Raw genomic sequence first — 11607 nt, 5'->3', positions numbered from 1 at the left:
AGAAGAAAAGAAGACCGAAAGCAGCGCCTAAGATGCTTCTGTGCGATTGTCTGACACATTTGGATGGAGCGAAATAGGAGGATCTTTCAGAATGCGGGTAAAGGTGTTGACGAGTGGAGAAGTACGCATCCCTAGAATTGTTGATGGCTATGCCAGAGATGACGTGAGGAGGTTGGATCGTTGGGATAGGTTTCTTTGAAAGAAGTCTAGTTTTTAGTTGGTTTGATTCTGTTTGTTCCACCTTAATGTGTTAAGCTCTCTCCTTTAAAAAAAAAACAATTATCTTCATATAAAATTACTAATATTAAATTATTTAATATTTTTTATTTTTTATAAAATTAGGAGTCAGAATCGAATCCACAAACTCTAAGTAAATATAAAAAAATTATCATTCAAACTCTAATTTAACAAACATCAATCTAAACGCACACTATATCATTTAAGTTATAATTTATTACAAAATTATTTAACGTTTTTCAACTAACAACTTCACCCATGGATGTATCACTTTTTAAACTCAAATTGACCACGCTAGCTCCTGCGTCCTGAGACCTCAGCTAAGGTATTATTATTATAATATAATAGGACTATAGGTGCTATACTGCTATGCCGTGAACATTTTCTTCTTGCTTGGCTCACACAAACACCATAACATATAGCGGTTCATGATTTGTTCCGTGTAATAACAGCAAAGACCGTTATGGGAAACGCATGTGGAAGTGCCAAACCCGTTGCTCATGTCTCTTCTTCTAACTTTTCCGGTAATTTCTTTCTTCTTTGCTTCTTTCGCTGCCTTCGTTTGAGTTATTGCTTATAAGCTGTTCCGTTCCTGAGTGAGTGCACTTCTTTCCTCACAACAATGCCCAAATTGAAGGTTCTGAGGCTGCTTTTCAATTCAGGTTGCAAAGAATCTCCAACAATAACAGCTTTTTACTCTTCTGTCTATCTATTCAACATTCAGAAAACACTCTAATCAAATCAAAGTCACCTAGAAACTACACAACTGTTGCAGCCCCAAAACCTCTTGGTTACAGATTTTAGATTTAAGTTAGATACTAGACTTTGATTCATGTTTTGTTGCATTTTATAGAAGAGGAATGTTAGAGGCCATCAGAATTTATTGTTTTTTGCCATCAATTAGCGATCAATATTTAAAAGTACGGGATAAAGTATTTTGTTGGATAATTAGACTAAAAGAATTGAGTTGATGGATAAGTGATGGATAAAAATAATAGATTTTGATGGTCTTCTGGCATTCTCTTTGTAGAAATTGACTTGAAGAAGGTAGATGTTGATCTTTGTTTCTAAATTTGTGTCTGATTTTGTAACAGGAAGTAAGAAGCCTGTAAGTAAAACGAATAGGAGTCCAAACTCTAACATGCGAAAAGGCGATTCGAAAATATCCGAATCAAATGCTGGAAAATTGATCTCCACTAACCTTAAGTCCTTCAGCTTCAATGATCTAAAGGAGGCCACTAAGAACTTCCGGCGAGAAAATTTAATTGGAGAGGGAGGGTTCGGGCGTGTGTTCAAGGGATGGATTGATGGGAACAACTATGCTCCAACGAAACCGGGGAGTGGGATTGTAGTGGCCATTAAGAGTCTTAAGCCAGAAAGCTTTCAAGGTCACAAGGAATGGCTTGTATGTACAATAAGGACCTTAAATTATAGCTTATATTTTCCTTTTAACTCATTGATCTTGCTTCAGATTCGATTTCATTGATTTGCATCCTTTTGTTGACAGGCAGAAGTCAATTATCTCGGGCAGCTTCACCATGAAAATCTGGTGAAACTTATTGGTTATTGCTTGGAGGGTAAAAACAGACTTCTTGTTTATGAGTTTATGCAGAAAGGAAGCTTGGAGAATCATTTATTCAAAAGTAAGTGCCATTTCATCCTGTTATTTGGCCTTTCTGTTGGTCCCCTTTCTGCTTCCCTAAATGCAGAGAATATGCCAATGTCAAATGTGAATGATTTATATCAAATGATTTGTAAACAACTGTGTTGTTTGATCTATACAGTGGTGGAAGATGGCTCAATCCTTTGTTCTGTGAGTTTTTTTTTGGGGGTACATGCGCTGGAAAAACAGGTTTTCTAGAGGTCTAGTAGAAAAATCCTTTTTTCTATGAGTTCTATTTTCGCATCTTTTTTGTGTTTCCGCCGTCTCTTTTCTTTCGTATTTCATATTCGTTCATAGTTTCTTATCACATGACTAATGGAATAAGAACATTAAAGCTTGTATATAGTTGTTGAATATAAAAGACATAGGATAATAATTAACTGTCACTTGATCAATATATCAGGCATGTTCTGTTACCAAAAGGATCATTTTTAGGCAGTAGATACCAGGACAAATCTTCAAAAGAATGATCTTAAACTTTGGTGGAAACTTGGATTTCACGCTTGTTTCTGAAAAACAGTCCAGAAAAATGTTGTTTTCGGAAGTAGTTATAGTCTTTATGAAATCATGTTCAAACGGTGATTTATTGATCCCTTGGACAACAGAAAGAAAATTTTCCATATTTTTATCTCCTTTATTTCCACTATATTTTCTAATTCCATCTCTCAGTTGTCTTTGCTTGTCTGAATAAAGCATAACAATGTCCTTATTTCTAATGAAGCAAAAAATGCTATAATCTGCTTCATCATGTTTGTAGCATAATTACTTCGAGCTAAGCCGTAATTTCTGTTTTTCCATATATCATAGTAACTTAAATTCTGTCTTTTATATCTGCAGAAGGTGTTCAACCTATACCCTGGGCCACGCGGATCAATATTGCAGTTGGTGTTGCAAGAGGATTATCATTTTTACATTCCCTGGATGCAAATGTCATATTTCGTGATTTAAAGGCTTCCAATATCCTACTTGATTCAGTAAGGAACATTAATAGTTGGTTCACTTGATATATAAAGAGTAAAGACTACATATTCTGATTTACTTTTATGTTTCCATTCTAAAAGGGTAGCCTGGTATTTCTGTAGGATTTTAATGCAAAACTTTCGGATTTTGGCTTGGCAAGAGATGGTCCTACTGGAGATAACACTCATGTTTCAACCAGAGTTATTGGAACTCAAGGGTATGCTGCACCTGAGTATGTTGCTACAGGTATCGTTTCTAACAGAATATCGTTGTTGATTAGCTGATATCTATTGTTAGTGTAAAAAAGCATTAAAAAATGTTTGGGAGACAATAGCAAATGAACCCAAAGCTACCCTATTTTGCATTTTTTAATTACCGCTGGAATAATTGGATAATATTAGATGTAAGAAGTGTATATGATGGATGTTATAGGTATGATATTATGGATGTTAAGTTAAATAAGATAACTGAGTTATTGTCTCCCTAGCATTAGGTATTATTTTGTCATCCATAATGAGCTATCATATTTATTGAGTTTGACAACACGAGATGTCAAACCTCTTTTCATATTCTTACTTCATTTTTAACTGCAATTGAGAAAACACATTTTTTAATGTAGTCTTTGACTTTTGAATACCCAAGTTGCAATGCTTTCCTCATTTGTGGACTTGATTAAAATTGATTCTGGTGTAACTTTGTTATTTTGTTTTGATTTTTGACTGACTTATTTTACTTCAACTTTTTGTTTGAAAATGATATGTGAACTTCAAGAAACAGAACTATAAGACATCATTGATTTAGTATTCCATAATTCTGCTATGCAACTTATCAAAATTATCATAAGTACACCAAGGTCAGGTGTCTGGCCATGTTCTTGCTCAAGATTCCAAACTCCAGAGTTAGGAACTCTTTTCTTTTTGGCCATAAAATGCCAGAGTTCGATAATAACTCCTGCTCAACCACTTACATATTCAATGACCACTAATCACTAAATTTTCAGAGTATCCAATCAAAGCAGGCAATAGTTCTTGTGTTACTTTTTTCCTTTAATTGGAAGCCATATCATAGTTTCTGAGTTCTCATATAACTTTATCGATCCTTCGCCTCGTTCTAAGTCAGCTTTTCATTAAACAGGTCATTTGACCCCAAGAAGCGATGTGTACAGCTTTGGCGTTGTCTTGTTAGAGTTATTAACAGGGAGGCGTGCACTAGAAGATGATAGGCCTGGATTTTCAGAAGAAACTCTTGTGGATTGGGCGAGGCCCTTCCTGAGTGATAACCGAAGAGTACTGAGAATCATGGATACTCGGTTGGGTGGTCAATACTCCAAGAAAGGAGCACAAGCTATGGCATCACTCGCCTTGCAATGCCTAAACACTGATCCAAAACTTAGACCACCCATGGTAGATGCTCTTGCAACACTAGAAGGACTCAATTCGTCGAATTCAATGCCGAGGACGCCACGATTAGGTACAGAGAGTAATTCAGCCAACCACTCTGGTTATTCGCACAGGTGAAAAACCGAAATACAAAACTTCGGATCAGCATCTTGTTTTGTCTTGTTTTGTTTTCTCTTTTTGTCTCCATGAATGCTTCAGCATCCCTATATGTGTTTCAGTTTGAGGCTTGAGTTCCGAGAGTAGGAAGAACAATAGAATACAGTTAGATTGTAAGTTTTTTGAGATGGGTTATGTGAACAGTGAAGTATACAGAAGCTGCAAAATCAAAACATAGCATATTTTTTTTCTTTTCTTTTTATAAGGTAACGAAATAGCTCTATGTATAAGTTCTGTGAATACTGTTTTTCTTCATCTATGTGCTATTGTCCAGAAAGTTTGGCCTATTATTAAATTTGATTTGAGGACGCTGAAATCATTTATACAAGAAGATAAGAGCTCCAAGCACAATAACAGAACTCTTCTAACATAACAACAGCTAACTAACTAACATCACTAACAGTGTAACTAACTATTGAATTAATGATGCCCTATAACATGGTAGTATGGTACTGGTCAATTTGTTTATATCGCTCATTTAATGTACACAAACACTGAACAGGTTATAACATAGTATGATTTACCTTTTTTTCTTTGGGTCGGATGGATTGGACAGTTTTCAATTTTAGGCATCAAACACACATTTAATGGTTCTATCTACTATTTGGTTACTGCTAAGATTCAAATCGAAGTGTAATATACTAAGAGGTAACATATTTAACTACTCAATCAGTGTATGCTTTGGCCGATGGGTTAGCCTTTAAGTATGGCCTTGTATAGCCTCTATTGAAGAGCAAATAATCGTTTCAACAACCCATGATTGAAAGAGCCCTTAAGATATCCAAGAAGGTAATGATGAAGAACATGCAAAATGAGAAAGTCCAAGGTTGAAAATAAAAGGCTCAATAAGGGAAATTGATTCTCTCAATTTTTTTGAACACTTGAGGGAATAAAGTGTGATCTCTCACTATTAATTTTATGAGTCTCGCTAGGGACACAATGGCTTATTTGTACAATGTGTACAATCGGCTATATAAATTACAAAATGAACATCTTCCATACTATCTGAATAACCATCTGAGTACTAGGGATAATAAACATCTTCCCAAAAGCTTAAACTGATTTTTAGATTCACCAAGGATCAAACTCTTGACCTTTCGGATCTAAAGCTCTAATACCATGTCATGATACCACTCATCCCAAAAGTTTCAGCTGATGGAAAAATGTAACACTAATGATTATATCTCTAATACTCCCTAAACCTCCATTGTACACATTGTACAAATATTTCATTGACTCCTCGTACTTTCCCTAATTTTATAAGTGGGATAAAAAATAAATATAAAAGAGAAAGAGCAATGAAGGGTTAAATTAAACAATTGACACTATCCAGTCTTTTCTCCACTAGAGAGGATCTGTTCTCTCAATAGGTTGCCTACAAAGCCAATGGTTGTACCAAAGTCCAAATATGGTTGAAAAGGGTTATCTACTCATAAATATATATATATAGAGAGAGAGAGAGAACCACATCCAGTCACATTTAATTTAGAGTAAAACATCATCTCGATCCTGATAATTGTACGAAATCACATCCCATTTTAACCCTTATTTATCACTTCTGTCGAACATTTTGATAAGATTAGATAATTATTTAAGAATATATATAAGAAAACAACATTTAATCTTGTTAAAAATAAAGAGAGAATAATTACAAATATTTTTTTTATTATCTTAGATTAATATATTTTTTATGAACTAATAAATTTATTAAGAATTTAATATATGCATGTATATCGCTGTATATTTCTAATTTTTTTTAATTACATGTAAATAATTTGAAGGGCAAATTACTTATATAAACCATAAATAAAAAAAATTAGGTGTATTCTCCAAATTGTAAAAGGTTACGTCAATGTCTCAAGTCTTATTTTTATGTAAATCAAATTGAATAAATTCGATTTAGGACACGATTTGATACTAATTGATTGCTCCTATGGTAAATCGAAGCCAATGGTTTTGATTTGATGGTTTTCATTTACATGCAACATGATTTTATGCTAAATCGAACTCAATGGCTTCGATTTAGTTGCAATGCAGCTATATAAGTCGAAGCAATGTATAGACTAGTTTGATAAAATTTTTATTTTAAAAATGATTTATTAAATTAGTTTTTAAAAGATAATTTTTAAATAAACTTTTAGTATTTATTTTTGATAAATTACACTAAAAATAATTTTCAATAAACACAACTAATAAGAACAAATTAATAACTTGTAAAAATATTTCTACAAGAGAGATAAATAAAAATATATTATACCCACCTTATTAAAAATTTAATCAGTCACTTAACATACTTTTTTAGTACTCTTTTTAAGTATTTTTAATAATTTTATTATTATTATTATTATTATTATTATTATTATTATTATTATTATTTACTTTATCTAAAAGGAGTGAACAATTCATATATAATAATTTTATTTTTGAGAATACTTAAAAAAATTACTAAAAAAAAAAGTCTCATAAATATTTGTTACATTATATAATAAAATTTTAAAAGTAATACTATATCTAAATTAATTGAAATAAAATAACTTTTAATTATATTCAGTATACTGGGTCTTCTCTTCCAATCTACTTTCTCTCCTGATTTTCCTCTTCATTTGCCATCAAATATTCTCCTCCTACTTCTAAGGCACCATCCAAACTCAAATTAAATTTACATTTTAAAGAAAAATTAAATTAACAAAATTTAAAATTCAAAACTTATGAAATAAAAAAATTAAAATTCAAAACCTAATAATAATCATAATAAGCTCAAACATTTTGTACTGCAAAAAAAAAAAAAGCTCAAACAAATTAAAGTACTTCCATAAATAAATTATTTCTTTCTCTCTTGTTACTTTTCTTCTATGTGTAAGCTCATACTCTATCTTCTGTCTCTATGTGTGGATCTACACTTGACTCTCTCTTTCTTTATTCAATGATTAAAAATTAAAAAAAAAATAAAGAAAAAGAAAAACACCGGCAATTTCAAGGTCATTCCTCGTATCAATTTTCTTCTAGGTTTCTCTTTTTTTTTTTTTTTCTCCTTTTTCAGCATTGTGATTCCAAATCTTCTTAATTATCCTATGGCTCTCGGATTAAAAATGAGTCCTTTTTCTTAATGGTTTATTGGTTATTCTTACCTTAAAATCTCATAGTAGCTAAGTGATGAGTGAATGTTAATTTGTGCTGGTTATAGATATTGCGGTTCTTTTGTTGATGAGTGAATGTCAATTTTTTGGAGTTCAATTCAGGTGAATCCTCTTGTTGAAACAATTTTGGTTATTTGATCCTTAACATTCAATTTTTTTTTTAATTTATTGAAGTAACGGACTCTTTATTAGATCTTACATGCTCCAGATCATTAATTAACGATGGATTTTCCAAAATTGTGAAAGTAATAATTGCATCTTCAGCTTTTCATGATTGCAGACCTGAGTAATCATCTTACTCAATTTTTTTTGTTTAGATTAATGAATATCAGAAATTTGATTTTGAGTTGCAATCTATCGAATTTGAATCTTTTAAATTTTGAATTTTTATTTTAGAATATAAGATGTGATTTCTTACTTTTGAATAATTTTTTTCTCATATTTTCCCTAAATTTCACTTATGAAATATCCTAATTTCACTTATGAAATAAACAGTGAAAGATCGTAATTTTTTTAAGATCAAAATTCCAGATTCTCTACTTCTTTACTGACTTAATTGTGGGTAAAACACTTGTACTTTTTTGTAGGCACATTGAGAGCCATGAGTAGCATGACGAACATGGGTGATGGTCGAAAAGTACCCAAAAGTCGTCGGTCACCATCATCAGTTGAGGAGCCTACGACGGAAGGAGAAGGTCATTTCAAGAAAGGCCCTTGGACATCAATAGAGGATGCAATTTTAGTAGACTACGTTACGAAGCATGGAGAGGGGAATTGGAACGCTGTTCAAAGGAATTCGGGACTTGCTCGATGCGGTAAAAGCTGTCGATTACGATGGGCAAATCATTTGAGACCAGATTTGAAAAAGGGAGCATTCACCGAAGAAGAAGAGCGCCGGATCATTGAGCTTCATGCTAAGATGGGAAACAAATGGGCACGGATGGCTGCAGAGGTTTGTAATCTAAAAAAATACTTGTTGATGAAATGAAATGTGTTATATATCCCAAGTTTTGTTCTTAATATATGTTAAGAGGAGAGCTAGGGGCACTAACTTTTGTGATTTGTAGCTATCAAATAGTCATCAATGATGATTTTAATAGTGTGAGATTTCATCTAATGGTTCACTTTTCTTTGCTGGTTACATGTTGGCCAGAATTTAATAAAGTTGCTGGCCCTAGACTTTTCCCATGTGTTAATCTAAATATCTGACATCAAAATAACACAAAGCCGAGTTGTAAATCCATATGTTGTGTTTGATCTTAACATTCATATCATGCAACTACTGTTGCATTTAGTTTTTGTTTCATTTTAATAAAAATGTTGTGTGTAAAGTACATTTTTAAGCTGAATTCTCATGAACCAATACTAAATTTACATAGAGAAGAGAACAAGAAAACTAAGGTTTGAATATATTTTCTAGCTTTATGATAATAATTTACTATTTTAATTTTAGTGCCTTTAATCCTAGCTTTCTTGTTTTCCTTTTAGCTTTACTTTTCTAGCTTTTAATCCTTCTATTTTCAATATTATGTTTTCTTCTTTGCTATTCGATGTTTGTGAATATTTTGAAATATATATGTAGTCTTTTCGAATAATGAATATATGTTGTTGATGTTTATAAATATTCTAAAAATATTGCTTTGGTCTATATATTTGTATTATATAAACCAATAAAATTTAGAGTGAATACTCCATCCGATCCCTGACAATTACCTCGAAAGGACAATGAGACTCCCAAGATAATTGTTTTTTGTCAAGAATCTCGTCTTTCGAGATAATTGTCAGCGACTGTTTTGAGTTTTTTTCTAAAATTTATTATTTTTTATTATTTAATTAACAAAAAGATTTGTTTCAGCTGCCTGGGCGTACGGACAATGAGATAAAGAACTATTGGAACACAAGAATTAAAAGAATGCAGCGGTCTGGTTTACCAATCTACCCTCCTGACATATGCTTGCGGGTGATGCATGGAAATCAAGAAAGTCAAAATGTTGGCAGGTTGACAGACGGAGTCAACCAGCATGACGATCTTTCACAAACAGACACGTTGAATATACCGGAGTTAGATTTCAAACATGTTAAGATCCCCGAGGATCCATCAATTTTTGACATGCCTGAAAACAGCATGTTTGAACAGAGTTCAGATTCATCCTATGGTTACAACATGTTTCCTATCATGCATCCTGCGAAGCGCCTTCGGGAATCAGCAGAAATAATGCAGTATGCACCGGTATATGAAGAAGATTACATGTCTGATGAAATTACCAACCAGTTTCATGGCGATCCCTTAAATGGCAATACTTGTTGTTCTTCTTCATCTTCTATGCCTCTATCCGGAGGCATGAAGTTGGAGCTCCCTTCACTCCAATACTTAGAGACTCAACAAGGCATTTGGGACACACCTGCTTCCCCACTTCCTTCACTTGAGTCTGTTGATACCTTGAGCAGCGGTTTGTTGGAACCAATAATGTATCAGTCAACAAAGCATTTTCAAGTGCAAGAAACACCAGATGAAGCAGTCAAGTGTAAGCCGGAATGGGATGAATCAGGGGAGCCGTATTCCCCCTTGGCTCAATCTTCTGCTTCCGTTCTAACCATGTGCTCACCGGACGGACCTCAATGGGTTGAAACTATTCAGGGTTAGTTCGCATAGAGTAAAGTATATTTTTTGTCTTTAAGGTTTGCGATATTTTTCAAGAGGTGAAAACTCAGGTGCAGATATTTTTACATGAAGTTGATAACCGAAAGTTGTTAGATGATTTAACAAATTTGACTAAATTGTTATCTAACGACAGACAGTCGCATCTGAGTTTTTACCTTTTTAAAAATATCTTTAACGTTTAATTTCATGCAATTTTGTCCCAAATGTTTTTAATTTGTGTCAAAACTATCCTTAAAAATTTTTAATTTTGTTCCTAAAGTTTTATATGAAATTAAAGTTCATTGGTAATTTGGTGGAACTCAGGTGCAGTCGAACTCAGGTGCAGTCGACTTCACGTGAAATCGATTTCACCTGAGTTTTCACCTGGTAATTTTGACACATATTGAAAACATTAAAGAAGAAATTGAATAAAACTAAACGTTAAGGATATTTTAAAAAAAATCGAAAATGCTGAGAACAAAAAACATACTTTACCTTAGCATATATCATTATTTATTAGTCAAACCCTTTTAATTGTGTTTGTCAACATGGACTATCTGTATATGCACTTATTTAATGAATAAATTATGTTCTTGTTTTGGCAGATCATAATATAAAGCACGAACTAGGCACAGAGTTCCCAACTTACTGTTCTGGGAAGGATGAAAAAAACATGAATCAAATACACGTGACAAGGCCCGATGCTTTACTTGACTTGGCTTGGTTTGAGAATAGCGTCGTCAATTGCGACGGCGATAAGTCTTTTAGAAAAGATGCCTTCAACACATTTTTTGGTTAGCACTAGCATATATATATATATATATATAGATAAATCGTAAAAGATTGCTTTGTTAATAGTTTGAAGACTATGTTAATTCTCTTTATTCAGTGGCACCCTAGCAATCATTTATTTGAGGATAAAGAGTTTTTAAGGAATGTTAGATATTTTTGTTTCTTTCAATATCAAAGTTGTCACATGTTACATTTGGTGCTGAATGCTCGTGATATTGGAACCACATCCCAAACAACTGTGTTTTTTTTTTTTTTTTTTTTTTATCAATTCAAACGCTCTAACTAACTCAAACAAGTGCAATGCACTGTCTTCCCATGTCACTTAATAAAGACATGTTTAAAGTCTTTACTGAAATTATTAGAGAATGCTTGAGAATGGATTGAATTAGACTCTTGAGAACAACCGAAGATTATAATAATTAGTTCTCGTTTTATAAACACTTACTTTTTGAAGTGGCAAAACAAACTTTAAAATATTGTATACGAAAGAGATGAATTCAGAAGATAATACATAACGATGTCTACTAATTCGGTTAAAATTTGTTTATATCTAGTTTTTAATATTTGGTGAAATTTATACTATAATAAAAAAGGTGAATTCTATCGTCCCTTTATAAAGTA

General features: G+C 32.6%; 2 protein-coding genes across 4 annotated transcripts; both read left to right on the top strand.

Annotated features, from left to right (window-relative positions):
• The first annotated feature begins 540 nt into the window (after nt 1-540).
• On the top strand, nt 541-4767 carry LOC112740838 (probable serine/threonine-protein kinase PBL2). Of its 3 annotated transcripts, none has more exons than XM_025789487.3 (7): nt 597-761; nt 875-899; nt 1332-1642; nt 1745-1880; nt 2738-2874; nt 2983-3106; nt 3995-4767. In XM_025789487.3, the coding sequence occupies exons 1-7, from the start codon at nt 738-740 to the stop codon at nt 4375-4377; spliced, it is 1140 nt and encodes a 379-aa protein (XP_025645272.1). In that variant the 5' UTR covers nt 597-737; the 3' UTR covers nt 4378-4767. The 3 variants fall into 3 exon arrangements, with proteins under 3 accessions (XP_025645271.1, XP_025645272.1, XP_072071476.1); XM_072215375.1 differs by having other exon boundaries at nt 609-761; nt 875-1047; XM_025789486.2 differs by lacking the exon at nt 875-899 and having other exon boundaries at nt 541-761.
• Nucleotides 4768-7391: 2624 nt separating this feature from the next.
• LOC112740837 (transcription factor MYB33-like) lies at nt 7392-11210 on the top strand. Its single transcript, XM_025789484.3, has 4 exons — nt 7392-7655; nt 8141-8505; nt 9409-10192; nt 10800-11210. Exons 2-4 carry the CDS (start codon nt 8155-8157, stop codon nt 10991-10993), a joined length of 1329 nt encoding a protein of 442 aa, XP_025645269.1. The 5' UTR covers nt 7392-7655; nt 8141-8154; the 3' UTR covers nt 10994-11210.
• The last annotated feature ends 397 nt before the right edge of the window (nt 11211-11607 follow it).

Source organism: Arachis hypogaea, chromosome 14 (assembly GCF_003086295.3).
Source record: "Arachis hypogaea cultivar Tifrunner chromosome 14, arahy.Tifrunner.gnm2.J5K5, whole genome shotgun sequence".
Lineage (NCBI taxonomy): Eukaryota > Viridiplantae > Streptophyta > Magnoliopsida > Fabales > Fabaceae > Arachis > Arachis hypogaea.
Note: the sequence above shows the minus strand (reverse complement) of the source record. Positions and strands in the feature narration are given on the sequence as shown.